Source organism: Micromesistius poutassou (assembly GCF_964030765.1).
Source record: "Micromesistius poutassou genome assembly, chromosome: 1".
Taxonomy (NCBI): Eukaryota; Metazoa; Chordata; class Actinopteri; order Gadiformes; family Gadidae; genus Micromesistius; species Micromesistius poutassou.
This window is the reverse complement of record NC_140271.1, coordinates 14,725,185-14,744,082: the sequence shown is the minus strand read 5'-3', so window position 1 is coordinate 14,744,082 and position 18,898 is coordinate 14,725,185. Positions and strand designations below refer to the sequence as shown.

The following is an 18,898-nucleotide window of genomic DNA, read 5'->3' as shown; positions in this document are numbered from 1 at the left end:
CGCAACGCAACTGAGGTAACGTTGTCGTTGCCAGGTAACCAGTTTCTGGGCTCCAATGCCAGCGCCCCAAACCCTTCATTAAAACTGAATGGCATCAGAATTGATATGGCCACTCTAGAGTGAACGACGGGTTTGGGCGCCGTGAACTGGTGACCGTAGAAGTCAAATGAGTCTATTTAGAGCCTGAATTTTGCCATGAAATATAAATACAGTGCCGGAATATTAATAATAAATAATAATAATAAATAATATAAGTAAAATTTTATAGTTCGAAATTTTATTTATTTTTTATTTTATTTTCTTTGGTGGGGGAGGGGGGGGGTGCCCTAGCGCCCTCTATGGGCCAGCCGCCACTGTACAGTATATATATGTATATCAGTAGGCTTGATACAGGCCTAGATATTGATGTGATACACACAGAGCTGAATCAAGGGAGAAGCTTGGGAAGGTGATACGTTCACAACGCTAATAGTTTAATGGCTATTTTCCTGTAGTGCTCCGCATGCGAGGGCAGGTCTAGACTCTTTTATCCCAGGGGACTCGGGCTCCAGAAGGTCACACAGGGAGGTGCTCCGGACGGTTTCCGTGGCACCAGTGATGTCATCGGTGCAGCTTTTGTCGGCCGGTGTGTAATTTGGGTCACGGGAGAACATCTTGCCCTGGTCCTGTCTCCGTGACAACAGGTCGACGGTGCGAGAGAGCGTGACCGCCAGGTGTTTCAGGTCATGTGTGGGAGGAGACGACGAGAGTGCAGTGCAAGCAGCGCCGGGCAGGGATACCCACGGCCTACAGGGTATTGATCCATTCATCACAACCCTCTCCTCTTGTCATGCGCACCGGTGAAGCCACTGCTTGGCCCATCGCTCTTTTGAGATTACTTTATTTTTTTCTGTGATTTTTCTTTTAGGTTGGCCTATTTCTAAAAAAAAAAAAAAAAGAATAAAAAACGACTCAAACGCATAATTGCATTTATAGCCAAGAGTCATCCGTCAAGCGCGATGGAATGTGATTTTTGTTAGGTTACAGCACACGCTGTCGACCCTTTTGGTGGAAACCTTTCAACAGCAAAGTGAGGCCCGGCCCTTGACAGCTCCTGCACCACTCAGCCCCACCGTACTGCAGCATACGAGTGAGGACTTTGTGTGTGTGTTCGTGGGTGTGTGTGTGTGTGTGTGTGTGGGGGGGGGGGGGTTTGTTTATGTATGCATGTGTTTGTGTGTGTGTGTGTGTGTGTGTGTGTGTGTGTGTGTGTGTGTGTGTGTCTGCACCCATGCCGAGGTCAAGAGAGAGACATAGAGAAAGAGAAAGATGGAGTGTGTGTGTGGGTGTGCGTGTGTGTGGGGGATTGTTTATGTATGCACATGTTTGTGTGTGTGTGTGTGTGTGTCTGTGTGTGTGTGTGTGTGTGGGATTGTTTATGTGTGCACGTGTTTGTGTGTGTGTGTGTGTGTGTGTGTGTGTCTGCACCCACGCTGAGGTGAAGAAAGAGACAGAGAAAGAGAAAGATAGAGTGTGTGTGCGTGTGCGTGGGTGTGTGAGTATGTCTCTTGAGGCAGCTGGGCAACTTCATTAAAAGGGGTTAGGCGTATGGAGATTTGAATTATTGATGAAAGGATTGAAGGAGCGATGAAGGAAGGTAGGATGAGATAAGGCGAACAAATTGGATATTAGTATTGATTTACCTGATCTATCGATACATGCAACAACTAACTAGTTAAACCTATGGAGATATTACAGATTTTTAACCAATGAACCAACTGCAACTACTACCTGTTACATAATATGTAATACTACATGTTGGTAAACATTCCCATTCTGTACAGTTCCACTGCATCCCTTCTTTAAAGCTCTCCCCTTTTTTCATCCTCAGAATAAAGTGCTGGACATTGACGGAGTGAAGGTCAAGCTTCAGGTAAGCACCACGACAAGAAAACCTGCCTTGAAGCGTTCCTATGATGACCCGCCCCCCCCCCCACCCGTAAACAACCACTTTGGCTTCTGAGATCACACACTGACTTACCCTGACCTACCTTGCCTTTAAACAAACAATATAAACAATGCAACGTGTTCGTTCAATCGGCTGGTGGCTGGAGCTCCTCACCTCTGGAACTGGAGAGTTCCAGAGGTGAGGAGCAGAGAAGTAGTTATTCCTGTCGGAGTCGTGACTCGGGCTGGCTTAATAATGCAGCGGAGGGGGGTGGCGGAGAGAGGGGGGGGGGGGGGGGGGGGGGTGCAGTTTGAAGATGTGGCGCGAGGCCAGGGGTGACGCTGTGTGTTTCATGAGCCCATCTTTGCTCTTTTCATCCCCTGTCGCACGTCCGCCCCCCCCCCCCCCCCCCCCCGGTTCCTCAGATCTGGGACACCGCTGGACAGGAGCGCTTCCGCAGTGTCACTCACGCGTACTACCGAGACGCCCATGGTAAAGCATGCACGCAAACAGACACACACACACACACACCCAACCACACACAAACACGCATGTCCTTGCCGTTGTCACGTTGTGCGTTTTCTGTGTACTTTTGTGTTACTGATAATTAAACAAATGTCAAACAGGGCAGTTGTAGATAAAGACAAGCTTGTTTTGTGTATAATATGTACAATGATTGTAGTCAATAACATTGTGGTACAGGATTTCAGGTTCATTTTCATCACTTTAATCTGAGAAACAGATTACTTTTTTTATCTAGTCATAATTCATGCATGTAATGAGTATCCTAAAGTCTTTTATGTACTCCCAAGGGATGTCAGGATGACACATTCGGTATTTACAGCTCAAAGTAACGCTTTGATGAATATTTAATCAGTAACCACAGACAGATAAGAGAGTGGGAGAGAGAGAGAGAGAGAGAGAGAGAGAGAAGAGAGAGGGAGAGGGATAGAGATGTTTGTGTTTGTGCGTGCATGTGTGAGATGTCAATCTTCTTATCATTATCCATTTCTTCCGTTGGGTACTTTCAAATCTAGCTTACTCTGGCTGGTTTCTCCACACTGCCGACCCTAGCTCCAGTCAGACACACCGACGCTCAACCATGTCAGAGTAGATAGAATTGAAACACAAGGGGTAGAGTCTCAGTCCTTACCGCAGTGACCTGGGTTTGATTCCTGCCTTTGGTCGTTTGCTGCATTTCGTCCCCTCTCTCTCTCCAATACCTTCCTGTCTAACTCTTCATGAATAAAGCATAAAAAATGAATAAAAGTAAAAATAATTGAAACACAAGAAAAAGCAACCAACTTGGTTGGGCACCTTTGGGGCCTTGGAGTCTGTAGATAGGTGTAGGTGTAGGTATTGACAGGTGTAGGTGTTGATGGGTGTAGATTCCATAGCTGCTTTGCAACAGTTCAAAGCATTTTCTAACAAAAGATGTGCAGCTCATGTTTTACAGCTTGGACATTGTTAGGCTTAGTACACACGTGTAACCATTTGCTTATCTAACCTACCATTAGATAAGCAAATTGTTCAGCATTTACGTGTCTTATAATACATACAATCACACTGTGTATTTATTCCATGCCAAACACTTATCGATCCATCAGTCTGAGTCACATATACACACACTGTCAACCTTACACACTGTTAACATTTTATTGTAACACATTATTTATTACCATTTTATTTTCATGACAATTTCTTCCAATTTTAACAAAGCTAATCCCTTACTTTTGACATTAGTCCCATTGCCAAACGATTCCTTATTTTCCAACTCTGACCCTCTGATTGCCACGGCGGTAGACCTCTTGCAGAGAGGAACATGGTTTCCCAAACCGACACCATTCAAAACAACAGGTGGACATTATCTTGTCCCAGACAAATTTGAAAGAAAACATTCTTTATTTCGCTCTAAATGTTTCTGCTGTTCTTATGTGATTTGCTATCCACCTCTTGTACGTCTTTTCTCAATGCTAATCAGATTTCCTTCTTATTGACTTGTTTATTTGCGTCTGTCAATGGAGTTACAGATGTGTGTGTGTGTGTGTGTGTGTGTGTGTGTGTGTGTGTGTGTGTGTGTGTGTGTGTGTGTGTGTGTGTGTGTGTGTGTGCGTGCGCATGTGTGTGTGAGGGAGAGCCCCTGTGTGGCTTCTGCTGTTCACAAGGCTCTGAAAACGTGCTTGAGTTCCCTGCAGTCCCATCATCCAATAGTACGGCTGCATGGCTGTTATGTATATCAAGTGATACTCTACATCAGTCAACCGTAAATGGCTCACGTGAAATGGCACTTGCACGCGGGTAATGCCGCGCTGCCACGTGATTTATGTGAAGAAAAAAAACGTTACCTTCCAAACACATCGTTCTTCACAGTGGAGACAACAGGAGTTGGGGGGGGGGGGGGGCGGACACACAGTGTCTCAAACAAAACGATGAAAGTGAAACGTAAGCCGACAGACATCACACAACAACAGCCTGGGAACCACAACGACACACACAATCTGCAACCACAGAGCCCAGTGTGTGGACGGTAGCTGCGTCGAGGCCAGCCCTCATCATGGAGAGGGCACCACAGCGGGGAAACAGACTGATGGACAGACAGGCCATGCAGACAGACAGGCTACGCAGACAGACAGGCTATGCATTGAAGACAGGCTATGCAGGCAGACAGGATATGCAGTGAAGACAGGCTATGCAGACAGACCGGCTATGCAGACAGACAGGCTATGCAGGCAGACACAGTGTAGAGGTAGAGATGGTGCTGCTGAGTGCCTCTCAGTGTGGGAGGCAGCAGGGACCATTAGAGTCTGTAGACCTCATGTTTTGAGGGCCGTGAGCTGTAGAGAGGATTATTTTAGATGCCAAAGGATACATGAGGTGTGTGTGCGTCTGTGTGTGTGTGTGTGTGTGTGTGTGTGTGTGTGTGTGTGTGTGTGTGTGTGTGTGTGTGTGTGTGTGTGTGTGTGTGTGAGATACAAAGGCTGCAGTGACCAGTATTGGGCTTATTGCATTGTGTACTGTGTGCCCCTTATTATTAGAACATATCAATTCATATCAAAGTATCCAACATAAAACATCCAGTGTGTTGTGTGCTTTTCTCCCTTTTCAAATGTATGAAAAGTCTTTCAGGGGAGGAGATCTGCTGGTTGCCAGTTGTGCCAAACAACCTTTCATCTTCAATCGTGCTAAGATATAATATAATATAAAAAGCCAAACACAAAGAAACGTATCCACAGTGGAATAAGTATTTCTTTCAACCCTCCTGTCTGTTCATCCAACTTTGTGCGTTTGTGTGTATGTGTGAATGACCTGTTAGTGGATTTGGCTACCTTACAGGGGGACACATGCTTCCCTCCTCTATCTCCTCCTCCTCCTCCTCTTTCCCTCCTCTATCTCCTCCTCCTCCTCTTGATTGAATTCCATTTGATTCCCACCTCCTCCTCCATGCACCAGTAGATACTCATTTAGATCCAGCCTCTTTTGTTGTTGTTGTCCCCCCGTCCCCCCCCCCGCCCTCCCGACACTCCTCTCTCCGTGCCCGCGCTGTGTGAAGCTCTATCCGAGGTTCAGTCTCACCTCTGTCCCCCCCCTACCTCGCTCCGGCGGAGATGGGAGTGGGTCTTTATTTAGCTTTGTGTGTTTCCTTTGATTCTAAATGGAGACTCTCTTTGAGCTTCAGAGGCACACTGTTGTCACGGGAGCGTGGAACCATCTCGCCCGGGATGTTTGTTATATAATCCAGAATGTATAATTCAGGATTCTGGATCATCTGTGGTTACTTACGTAACACTCAAAGTGCATAGTTGCCGTGCAGGGACGGGAAAGAGTTTTTTTTTTTGCAAGCTGTGTTTTTTGATTAGTTCTGGTGCTTAGCAGTTTCATGTTTACAGGTTTTAGTATATTGAAACATTTGTATTGTCTGTTTAGTCTTCTGGTGTGCTCCCCAACAAATACAAGGATGGATGAATTAATAGAATCATTCAGACCCTTAAAATAGCTACGTCATGCTGTTTGTCTGCTCCAGAGATGATGATGATGATCAGAGAGAGAGAGAGAGGGAGAGAGAGAGAGAAAGAGAAAGAGAGAGAGAGACTTCAGGAAGAGTGGAGCAATAATGTATTATATAGCTCAGTCTCATTGTTCACTGCACAATCCATCACCGACCCAAATACAAACCAAACCCTCCTGAAACATCAGCACTGAGGCAGACTATCTAGAAGGAGAATAATGGCCATCCTATTCTGATTTTGTTCTGAATTTGTGCTTATAAGCCTTATACTGGACCTCCCTTCCCTTCTCATGGTCTCACATACATTAATCAACGCTTGATGAAGAATTAATAACAAAGAATAATATGATGGCAATGTATCTTCATCTCCATAACAGTTCCATTTAGCTTTCGAAACAGGTACAATTGTGAGATTGTAATAATTCCTTGTCTCCCGATCTTTATCTTTTTCCCCTTCATCTCAGCTCTGCTGTTGCTGTACGACGTCACCAACAAAACATCTTTCGACAACACGCGGGTAGGTTTTCTGTCGTCTCTTTCCTTGTTCCACAACCAACACACACACACACAGCAATACCACTGTACCAGCAGCTCTCTGCCACACAAACTCCTTTTCTGTCTACACCAGACTTAAATATTCAATGCTTGGCATTTTGCAGTATTTTACCTGAATTCCTGAATGCCGCCTGCCTTCAAAATATTTAATTTCCCTCAGTGTCAGATAAAGAGAACAAGCTACTGGCTTTTATGTCTGGCTCTGATCTACTGGGTCTGGCCGCCCTGGGAGGATGAATGTTATGGCCCAGAGCCCCATGACAGCAGGAGCACCAGCCCACCTCTACGAATGAAGGAATCACTCGACCACCAATGCTCCCTCCACTGGACCGTAGAGAGCGATTGATTACATTGTGAATCAGTTCCCTTTTTTTATGTTTCCGTTAACACAAAAACAAAGTGAGCGGTAAGGCGTATGAAATGTGAGAGGTTGTTCGATAATGGCTTGGATCAAGCCCAGACATCGTACATGGTTGGTCATGGCATAATGCAGTGCACATGGTTCACTGTTTGAGTTATTATAGAGCAACAATTCCCAGACAGTATACCGTGTGTGGACTGCTGGCTAGAATAGTGGATATCAGAGACATTTTCCTTCTCCGTTTCTCCCTAAAACCCAGGGGGGGAATTAGTTTATCGTCTTGATTCCAGGCTAAATAGTAACATCATCATCATCAACTTTTGTATTACTTCAAAGAGTTTGAAATACTTTTAACCGCCATGAGAAATATAACTCCTCCATCCCCCTCCATTCATATTAGTCCCAGTGACTTTGGAAGACTTTGCTTGCTGCTTTGAATGGATAACCGACATGTAACCATTAGACCCCACCTATATAGAGGGTTAGCAATGGCCGTCTCCGAAAAAGGTTGCCTGTCATTTCTGTTATAGTTGAGCGCCAAGGGCATCACTCTTATGAGCATCAATGAGCAGGCCATGTCTGCGTGTTCCCACGCCTACTTTTGCCCCCTCAGCGCTGAAGTCCCTTACAGGGATTTTCATGCATACCTCACTTTAAATTCCAATATATGAACGGGCTGGAATCTTTCTTAAAGGCGACATATTATACGACCAGGTGTGACTGTGATTAGCCGTTACAAGCCCTTTTGAAAAATCAGCCTCTTCTGACATCACAAGTGGGCGTGTCCACCTAGATGTATGACGGATAGATGAGCAACATTCACTGCTACAGTCCACTGGGTAGGCTGGTGGACTGATCTATTCAGCACACATCTAGGTGGACACGCCCACTTGTGATGTCAGAAGAGGCAGTTTTTTCAAAACGGGAAAAAGGAAGGAAGCCACATCCAAGCGCTTTCCCGAGTGCCCTAGTATGTAAGTAAGAGCTATCTTAAAGGTCCCGACCTCTCGGTCGTATGCGGACTCCTCCGCCTGCTCTGCCGGCGGAGGACTCTGCAACAATGGAGCGTCGGAGAAATGATATGGACCCGAAGTGAACTGACAGCTGTCTACTGAAAGCATCTTTCTCGAATGCCGGGCAGGCGCTTGAGTTTGTTGTTGCTGGTGACGTAAAGAGGTCAGCCGGTGGCTCTATTGCCACTAGTTGAAATGGGTACAGCGCCACCTATCGTACCGGGGCATGACACGCTTTGGCCAATGAATCGATTTACTCACTGCCATGTATAACCGGACAATTGCAGTTGTCCAATTGCGGAGCATAGTCGAACTATGGCTTTAATCGGATTAAGCTGTGCATGTAAACGTACTGAGAGTTGTTAATGGATGATAATCGAGATGAAGGAGAAACACAGGCAGCAAAGTCGTTATGTTCTCCTGATCCTCCGCTCTGGGTTGTTGTCTGTTGCTCGAGGTGGCGTTGAGCAGAGACGATTCTTAAAGGTCCCATGACATGCCACCAGGTGGACACGCCCACTTGTGATGTCAGAAGAGCGCGATTTTCAAAAACGGCTTGTAATGGCTAATCACACTCACACCTGGTGGCATGTCATGGGACCTTTAACGCTGTAGGAATATTCCAGAGATTCACTCTCTTGTTCTGGCTCACATTACCTTCTCTGGTTTGCAATCACTTTAAATATTCTTTGCTTGTCGTTTTTCGGGGCTCCAGACGTCATGAGGCGATCTGCCAGGTTATCAACTGTTGGTCTGTCGTTTGCCCTGCCCGCCGTGGTGGTTTGTCTCGTCACTCATAGCTATATAATCAACTCTTTGAGCGTCCTTTTGAGTATTCAATCCGTGGCTCGCCGCCGTTATGTGGCCGAGCAGCAGATGATTCAAAATAAGTGCTTCTCCTCCTGAAAGTGATGGTCGTTCTAACTATCTGTCTATCGCAATACAGAACACTTTGTCATTTGTAGACCGATACTTTGACATTCATGTAACGTTTAATTTTTTTTTTTTTGATGAGCTTTTGCTTGTGTAAAGAATCAAAAGCAAGCACCAATAAGATGCACTTACACACACACACACACACACACACACACACACACACACACACACACACACACGTCACACACACACACACAGTTGTGGAACTGTCACTTTCAAGCTATTGTGCGCGTGTGTGTGTGTGTGTGCGTCTGTGTGTTTGTAAGTGTTAGTGCGTGTGTGTGTGTGTGTGTGTGTGGGGGGGGGGGGGGGGGGGGGGGGACTCTCAGACGGTGATTATGAAAATATGGATCAAATGATATGTTTTTTCTTTCACTCTCCCATTTTTCTTGTTTTGACAGCGTGGCGCCGACAGCCATCACAGACAGATGCATGCTGGGATTGTGGCGTTCGACAGAGACTCCCTGAGCTCTATATACACAGAGATTGTGTTCCAAAACTAGAAACATAAAAATGCAACTTAATTCCCAGCTACATCTGTCTCTGTGAAGGTGGGCCGCCTACCTCTCCCACGGCCGTGAGTTAAATGTCACGGTTACCAAAGACCAGATTGGTGCAACATTAAAGAAAGGACAGTTGAATTGACTGTGGATCAAGCATACGCATTATTCTTCAGAAATAGAACCCAAAGGTTATCCTCTCCTTCCAGGTGTGATGGGTGACAGTCAGACAGTCACATCATCGCGGGTCATTACCTTGTCTCTCACCCACAGCCTGTCACCTGGTCGCTGGCATGAAAAATATTGCCCAGCAAGTTTCTCCCAGTGCTTTTATAGATCTCAGCCTTGACTGAGCCTTGTCTCAGCCTCGTCTCAGCCTCGACTCAGCCTCGTCTCACATCCTCGTCTCAGCCTCGTCTCACAACCTTGTCTCAGCTTTTGTTTTACAACCTCGGCTAGCAGCCTAGTTTCAGAACCTAGTCTCACAGCCTTGTCTCACAGCCTCATCACAGCCTTGTCTCACAGCCTCATCACAGCCTCGTCTCAGCCTCGTCTCAGCCTCGTCTCTCAGCCTCATCACAGCCTCGTCTCAGCCTCGTCTCAGCCTCGTCTCAGCCTCGTCTCTCAGCCTCATCACAGCCTCATCACAGCCTCGTCTCAGCCTCGTCTCAGCCTCGTCTCTCAGCCTCATCACAGCCTCGTCTCAGCCTCGTCTCAGCCTCGTCTCAGCCTCGTCTCAGCATCGTCTCAGCCTCGTCTCAGCCTCGTCTCAGCCTTGTCTCTCAGCCTCATCACAGCCTTGTCTCAGCTTTATCTCTCAGCCTCGTCTCAGCCTCATCACAGCCTCGTCTCAGCCTTGTCTCAGCCTCCGCTCAGAGCCTCCTCTCACAGCCTCGTCTCACAGCCTGCCCTTGACTTCATGTACCTGGTGCAGAGCTGGCTCCAGCTGGCTTCCTGCACAGCAACGCACCGACACACATATGCACACACCTACACGCGCACAATCTGTTTGTATCATTTCCCTATTTGTATTTTTCTAATAGTTACTGCAGCACAACATATTGCCAAAGACATGACTGTTGCATCGTCTCGCTGGCCTTCTTTCACGGGTTCACCGGTTATTAACCCATAACAGCCGTCCCTGTCCTCCTCCTCTTTGTTCGGAACAGCGTTCCGCGCACCTCTCCATCATCATCCCTTTAGTTGCATAACCCGTATTTATACATCCTCCCGCCCACTCGCCATTAGCATGCCTTTTCTCACGCGCTAAGTTAGTAGCGAAAGCCCCCGGGGGGGGGGGGGGGGGGGGCGTCTATGTGTTGAGGCTCAGGGAGGAGACGATAGATGGAGGCAGGTCACAGCTACTCAGACGCTCTCCATTAGTGCAGTGCGAGGGTTGAGAGAAGGCTGTAATTAACACACCGGGCTGCGACGGCTCCCTGTAGAGGCCCAGTGGGACAAGCAAAATGGAACCCAACGCAGTGATTATACAACAGGCGAGGTGTCTCCTTTAGTCTGTTAAATGGAGTTAAGTGAGGTCTGACCTGTGATGGCTCAGAGTGATTTTGCACGTGTAGCAAGGGAAAGACACTCGACGGCTCCTCAAAGACTGCACAATCTGGCCAAAGAAGGAAAGAAAAATGTGTCCTTTTGCAATGGCGCGTTTGGTGTTGGACCGTCTCATAATATCACTGGCAATGTCGGACAGTATGAATCTCACAGGAAGAACGTGTAACAAAAACTGGCTCATTGTGCCAGCTGTCCTTATTTTTAAGACACAAAGGATAACTTGGCACGTGGACGCACACAGATTGCAAGATGCAATTGTTCTCCGTGTGGTCGCAGAGTATCCAAGAATCACTTGAACCAGGCGGGCGCCCGATGCCAGCTCCGCTCTTCACCAGAAATGGTGACAGCATTAGAGCATTTCAGGGTTTATATCTTATTGGCTCAAATGCCAAGTGATGTCGATAACCCTTCTTTGTACACGGTGACATGGCTTTGAATTGATTACAACGCCCACGGCCGCTATGTGTGGGTGACTTTGATTTAAATAAATAAAAAACAAATAAAAAACAAATAAAAAACAAATAAAAAACATTTGCTTGTCTTTTATTTTACATGCACTGCATATTTTTTATGCTATTTGTTTTGTATTTACAGCTCCTTCCAAAGCAGTTGCTTTGAATGTTTTTGCCATGTTAAACTAATGTTCAGTGTTATATGTATTTCCTGGTTCCATGGTTGATTGATGAAACAAAAAGCACGACTGACTGAGTCTTTTGCTCCTTCAGAATTGAATTGATTATGACCGTTGTTATTTGTATGTTTGTAGCTTCATTTCATTTGCAGAAATCCTAATGAGGTTTCATCAGAACCATTGAACACAGATTTAATCAAACTGCAAAATGATTCAGTTATTGAGCTTTTCTGCAGTTTGACTGATTTGAAGAAAGTTGAGAAAGTACGGTTTATACCCGCTTCGTAAACTCCTCCTTATAGTTTGGATTTTTGTTGACCTCCACCTTCTTTATCTCATCTCCACTCACCATTCCATCTTTTGTCCTTCCCTCTCTTCCATGGCTAAATCCATCCACCCAGGCACACAGAAGCCGTGACCCCCAGGTTTTTAAGGTGCATCAGTCATCCAGACAGCTCTTACATCCACACTTTCTGGCAGATGCCTGCTCCTCATCTATAAACATGAATCAGCCTTCTGGCCCTGCCAATAGCAAATGAAATCCACAATGAATGGGTGTTGGTTTGACCCTTTTTCTTTTGGTTTAGATTTCTGGTGTTTTTGCTTGTTTATGTCTTGATGTCTGCGTGCTTGCTTTCAAAGATGGGCACTTGATTAACATGCAGAAAGTACAATTCCATGTGGTCATGATATTCAACAATCTGATTTGGTTTTAAGTAATTAGTGAAACAAAGGAATTGTTGTGTGCAATTTGTCTGTGTGTGTGTGTGTGTGTGTGCGTGTGTGTGTGTGTGTGTGTGTGTGTGCAGAAGTTTTCTTGTATGTGTGCAAACAAGACTGTGTTTGTGAGCGTGCCTGCCTAAAAGACTGTGTGTGGGTGTGTGTGTGTGTGTGTGTGTGTGTGCTTGCAGGCATTGCATGTGTGCACAAGCATGTGTGTCTGTATGTGTGTTCATTTAAAGCAGCATAAATAAAGCAGAGATTTGTGAATCAGCAGCCCTGCTTGAGCGTAGTGCTGGAGCTGCGTGTCTGTTTTCAACCCAGATCAGAGAAAAGCTGTCATCACCTTCCTTTTAGCTTAGCTTAGTTGGCATAGGCCTTCCACATTCCCCGGGACAGCATTCATATTCTCCCAAACGCAATTTGGGCTTGGGTTTATCATGACTCTGCACGTTCCTCAGATCATAATTCCCATAATTCTCTGCTCTCATTCTGTTGGTGTAGACCTAAAACTCGAAAGTTATCAAAGCACCGCAAGCACCACAGCATGTTTGTTGCACCAAAGCGTCTTCTCTCTTTACTCTCTTTACTTCCATGAAGGTTGGGTCTAAACATGTTTAGTGTTGCAGTACTAGTATTTACCTATGTCTCTTTTGCTCTCCTTTAATGACACTCAATCCTAGTTCACGTTGAGTTTTTAAGATGTTAATGCCATTCTTCTTCTTGTTCCATATTTGGAACAACACGATTTATGAATTAATTATTAATTAGTTATTTAACAAACAGGAATAAATGGATGAATGTATTATCTGGTCATCATGAGTTCCTCTGCACACCTTATGCCACCCTGGGACATTTGCCTTCTGCTCCAGAGGGTCATTCAGAAAGCATTCAGCCAATCCAGACTCTTAACCCATGGTCATTGATGCTGTTCGGCTATATCTGCCCTCCTTACTGCTGTACAAATGAATCATCTGGAATGATCTTTGACCCCTCATCTTTGAGGTCTGGTTGTGGTGCAGTCAGTCAGTCATTGTATTGGCTCTGTTACCAGTTATGATTTTGCTGTACTGATGGTGGATTCTTGGCAATGGACAGCAAAATAACTAACCAACAAACAGACAGTGTGTGTCTGTGTCTCCCTGCTGCTTTCTGTTGAATAAAATGCAGTGTTTAAATTAATCTAAAGTGGGGACTATATATGCCTTACTTCTTATCAATTGCTACTGCAGCAATGGTACTTGAGGCATTTCCATCCTTTAGATAGTTTGTAGATCATTGACTTTGCTCAATTATCTTATCTCTTTTTCGCAGTTACTCTAAAGTGCCACCTCTCTTTTATACCTGTTTGCCACCAAATCAAGATTAGTTTGCCCTTAAGTTACATAGCTCATTTAAAGTTGACAGCAGCGTTTGTATTTTACATGAGAGGAAAGTTGTCGCAGCTTTCAAAAATTGATTTCGTCAGCGAAATAGAAATGGAATCGCCCAAATAGAAAAACGACAAATTGCATTTAAGGAGGAAAAAAGTGTTGGGGAAAAAGCTGGAACGAAGTGTTGGCAGGGAGACGGACTGGTCTGACACACGGCAGATATATCAAATAAATCCTAAAGACAAAATAGTTCACTGCCAGGTCCATCGTACGGAATAGAGTTTGCCTCAATAATGACACGCGAACAATGATTTTAACCATAATGCTCAACGCCCTGCTGATTATTCAATTCTCTTCTGCTGTTTGCCTTCCCTGGGCGTAGCAGGAACCAGTGGTGCTGGTGTTTGTTTAGTGTTGATGGGGCCGTGGTAATGGGCTGTTCATCACAAAGCCTTTATTCATCCGAGCCCCGTCGCCGTGGACCGTGTGCAGCTGCTAGGAAAAAGCTTCATTATAACTTTGCTCATGTCTCCCCTGGTCTCTCGCTCCATGTCTCCCCCCCCCCCCCCCCCCCCCCATAAAAAAAAGCATACAGACAATATCACTGTCTGTACCCTGAGCATCGCTTCTCTGTCTGCTCTGTCCTATCGGCAAACTGTTCTCTCTGTCTCTCTCTCTCTCTCTCTCTCTCTCTCCCTGTCTCTCTCTGTCTCCCTCCCCCCCTCTCTCTCTCTCTCTCTGTCTCTGTCTCTCTCTCTCTCTCTCTCGTTCTCTGTCTCTTTCTGTCTCTCTGTCTCGCTCCCTCTCTCAGTCTCTCTCTGTCTCTGTCTTTCTGCCTCTGTCTGTCTCTGTCTCTCTGTCTCTGTCTCTCTTTCTCTCTCTCTCGCTCTCTCTCTCTCTCTCGCTCTGTCTCTGTCTCTCTGTCTCTCTCTCTCTCTCTCTCTCTCGTTCTCTGTCTCTTTCTGTCTCTCTTTCTCTCTCTCTCGCTCTCTCTCTCTCTCGCTCTGTCTCTCTCTGTCTCTTTCTGTCTCTCTGTCTCGCTCCCTCTCTGTCTCTCTCTCTCTCTCTGTCTTTCTGCCTCTCTCTGTCTCTTTCTCTCTTTCTCTCTCTCTCTGTCTCTCTCTCTCGTTCTCTGTCTCGCTCCCTCTCTCTGTCTCTCTCTGTCTTTCTGTCTTTCTCCCTCTCTCTGTCTCTGTCTTTCTCTCTCTCTCTCTCTCTCTCTCTCTCTCTCTCTCTCTCTCTCTCTCTCTCTCTCTCTCCCTCTCTCAGCCTCTATTATACTGAATGTCAGGGTGCATTTCATCTTCCATGATTTATCACCACTGTGCTACCAGGAAATCGTACTCTTCTCATCCACTTAACATTGGCATGATGTGGTGGCATTATTTATTCTGCCTCCATACAGACCATGCCACGGAGATGACCGAGCAGTGCGTTTGTCCCCTTCCATTTCATTGGTTTATTCGTGACTGCCTGCTGGTCGGTGCTTGCAAGTGCATGAGACCATATTTATTCCAACCAGATTCTTTTCAACTTTCAAAACGCAACGGCTGACGTGTTTTCAAAGGATTTGTCTGTTCAGTCGGTCAAGTCCCCAAGGTTAATGGTTCGCCCCCTCTTGCGGTGGACTCCCGTTCTGAAATTGGAGAGGTGGTGAGCCATTGACATCCATTATATGGACACCAGACCAGTTTACCCATCCTTACAGGACAAACCATTCCGCCCACCCAACTGTATCACTGCACACGTATCGCCTTAGCCAGTCCACTATCTCCCCAGGCAGCCAACAGGGAACAAGTCAGAAAGAATGACGCAGGGACCAACAGCAAACCCAACTGATTAGCCATTGTGCGCCCAAGTCTTTTCAGAGCCACTCAGTGAGTCTTTCACTGCAGCGTGTGAGTAGAGGTCATATGAGATAAAAGATGGTTAGGTTATAGCCATCAGGTCGTCACAGTTGCTTTGAACACCAGCATATAACAATATGTGGCTTTTCCCCTCCAATATCAATTACCATTGTCCATGAATTAGCCAGTTGTTGATCTCCCTCTTGGGTCCTGAATCAAGGGTGTTTATTGACATCCTGGGAAGTAATGAGGTCAAACATGCCGGGGTGCCCTGGAGTATTGAGATCTGCTCCTGGGAACCAGCGAGGGAGAGAGAGAGAGAGAGAGAGAGAGAGAGAGAGAGAGAGAGAGAGAGAGAGAGAGAGAGCGAGCAGTTTCCATGGTTCGGTCCCTTGGGGAGTAGGCTTAGGGTTCAGCTAACCTTTAGCCGGGCTTCAACACTGAAGAGACTCCTGGGACACACACGTGGTCTCATCCATGTTGTTGTTTTCCGTAGGAACAGGGGAGACCCTTAAGGTGTGATTTCCATTGCAGGGAACTGACTGGTACCAACATAGCCTGATCATTATTGTTTTCCACTGCTCCTCTTAAAGGGGAAAAGGTAGAGTTGTGACAGTAATGAGGGCTCACTCTGCGTTTATCGACCACAAATAAATGTATTCATAGCAAGAGATCTTTGAGTGTTTTGTATAGTTGGTTTTTGTCAATGTTTTTAGATATTTCATTTTGTCTGGCTTTTTTTTGCCTCTGGCCTTGCCTCGCTCAAATAAAGCATTTTTTTTTTACCTTTGAATCCCCACCACAGAGCGTCTGCATTTAAATCTGTCTGTGATTCGTCCGTTTTTTTAATAAATCTAACCATTTCAGGATTTATTTCATTTTAATTGTAAATCGTTATGTGCTTTGTTAGGAATTCACCAGGGCCAAATTCTATTTCTAAATTGAACAGCTGGCCTTTGAGCGTTCCTCTAGCTGTGGCATTTACTGCTAATGAGCCATAACTGGTAATGAGACATCAGTCAGGTGTTTATAGCGACAACTCACCTCAAGGGGGATTTCACAGACACTACTAATCTGTCCAGATGTTATTATTCGGCATCAGGGTGGCCTGGGACTGAAATACATTCCTGGCACTACAGATGACTTCAGCTGGCATCTGTCCTTGGCCTTAAATTGGAAATCTTGACCTTCCTTGGCTGCTGCCTCATCTGGCCTGTTGACCGTCACTCTGATTTGGGAGTCTTTGGCGAAGAAGTAAACGAAAAGGTAGACAAAACTCAATCTCAATGAGACTCCGTTGCACTCTGTAGGCCTACAATCTTTGCCCAGAGCCGAACCCGGAAGGATGCACTTGATTGAAAGTGTTCTGTGGAAACAGATGTATGGAGTGTTTACACAGAGGGTCCTGTCCCAGTCTGACACTGCTCTGCACTTCCATTGTGGAGAAACTACCCTTAATCGGGGAAGCTGAATAGGATAAGGGCTGTTGTACGGCTGGACGTCACATTTACCTGAAGATGAATAGTGTGATTAATGATAATGACTAAGATTGTGAGTATTTAATTTTTGCTTGTGCAACTATAACCTTATATAAGCTGGACCATGGTTACTTAGTTACCTTTGATGCATTTTACCAGAAAGAAATACCATTAACTTTGTTTTGGTAAAATAAATAAACTGACTCATTTTAGAAAGTATTTTCTATTTTGTGGAAAATCATCACCAATCACTTGGTGGAAATCCTGCAATTCCCTCATTAACCACCAGGGAGCCGCGGCCCACAGGTTGGAGATCCCTGGGCAAAGGTGTCTCTAATGTGCTGTGTGTGTTGTGTGTGTGTGTGTGTGACATCAACTCATCAACTTGTTCTCCTCTGGTGTGTGCTTCTCCTCCCCAGGCTTGGCTGGCAGAGATCAACGAGTACGCCCAAGAAGACGTGGTCCTGATGCTGCTGGGCAACAAGGCAAGGCATCACGGGAAAGGCCCTGATTAAAGTCACCCATGTCACTAACCGAAATATATTGAATATAACCGAATATCCACCATTTTGAGAGGATTCCTTAATCCACATACATGTCACGTAACCTAGTCTAAGAGAAAATGTTGTGGCAGTTTCAAACAACATGTCTCCCCATAATAATCTAGCTTATAATTTCACAATTAATTACTAAACAATGACCCCGAAACATAGCACACAATAACTAACATCGCAATGCTCCTTTGCTTCCAAAATGGAGGCAGTCATTACGATGTGACATCACGTACAAACCCTGTTATGACCTTTTTTTATGACCTTCTACAGTAGCTTTATTTCTTTGGAGGCGTCCTGGCGGACTCGGACCTGGGTCTGGGGGCGGCGGTGGTGTGAAGTGAATGCATTGTGGGGGTTGCAGGCTGTTGGTACTTATGGTGCCTCTCGTCTGCAGGCTGATTCAACTCACGAGAGAGTGGTGAAGAAGGAGGATGGGGAGAGACTGGCCAAGGTGAGGCGAAAATACAAACACATCAAGCCCCGTCCGGATGTTACTGTTTGAAAGGGCTCTTTGACGTTCTCTCTTTGTAGGGTCCTGGTGTTGAGCCTTTGTGTGTCTGCAACAGATCAAATGTTTAACTTTTCTTACATGGCTCCTCACCAAGGAGAATTGAAGTCATGAATAGAATTTTGTGTGGCGGGTAACAGATTGGAAGAGATTGAGAGATTAAATCAATAACTCCCATCCTTTTGAATTTCTCAATTGCCTGTTAGGTTATATAGAGAGTTACTTAAGAATATTTTTACCATTTGAAAAATGGAATAAACAGATGACCAGGAATAGGATGGTACTGAATGAAATCCAGAAGAATTGTTCCACAGCAAAGACTGCACACTTCAAAATGATTATTATTCCTAATTTCAATCAAAACCCTCAAAACAATCAATTTATGTTGGAATGCTCTCCATCTCATTTCACTCCCAGTCATTGTCTCAACTCTGTGACTCTGGATAATTGCAGTGTCTCTCTGTCACACTTTTCCTATTGAACTTGTGGTACTATTCCATTGTAATCCAGCCTTCATAATATTGATTTATTTCAAAGAATATTATAATATTATGTATATTATTATATAATCAGAGTTATATTTCTAAAAAATTATGATTTTTTTGCAGATCATTTACTGATTACTTACAGATTATTTACTGATCCAGGTTTGAATAATTTGGATCATGTTTATATCCAAACTCTCGGATACAAACATAAACACTATGAATTCACCGTACGAGCTAAAGTGCATCGGAGCCCAAGCCACTACTCCTGTCTGACTGAACTGCTCCATTGCCTCTGCCTGTCGCGTGCAGGAGTTTGGGGTTCCCTTCATGGAGACCAGCGCCCGGTCCGGCCTCAACGTGGAGCTGGCGTTCACCGCACTGGCCAAGTGAGTTCCTCGTAACAAAAAAAAAATGGGCATAGTTTTCAGGGGA

At 45.4% G+C, this 18,898-nt stretch overlaps 1 protein-coding gene across 1 annotated transcript in view; it reads left to right on the top strand.

Annotated features, from left to right (window-relative positions):
* The window catches only part of rab26 (RAB26, member RAS oncogene family), a gene marked incomplete at both ends in the record, with an annotated part of 34,377 nt that overhangs the window by 14,066 nt on the left and 1,413 nt on the right, over window positions 1–18,898 (top strand). Inside the window, 6 exons of the mRNA XM_084488789.1 lie at window positions 1,871–1,912; window positions 2,353–2,419; window positions 6,398–6,450; window positions 17,336–17,401; window positions 17,865–17,921; window positions 18,776–18,852. Of these exons, the coding sequence (XP_084344915.1) occupies window positions 1,871–1,912; window positions 2,353–2,419; window positions 6,398–6,450; window positions 17,336–17,401; window positions 17,865–17,921; window positions 18,776–18,852 (362 nt within the window). The remainder of the gene's footprint in view (window positions 1–1,870; window positions 1,913–2,352; window positions 2,420–6,397; window positions 6,451–17,335; window positions 17,402–17,864; window positions 17,922–18,775; window positions 18,853–18,898) is intronic.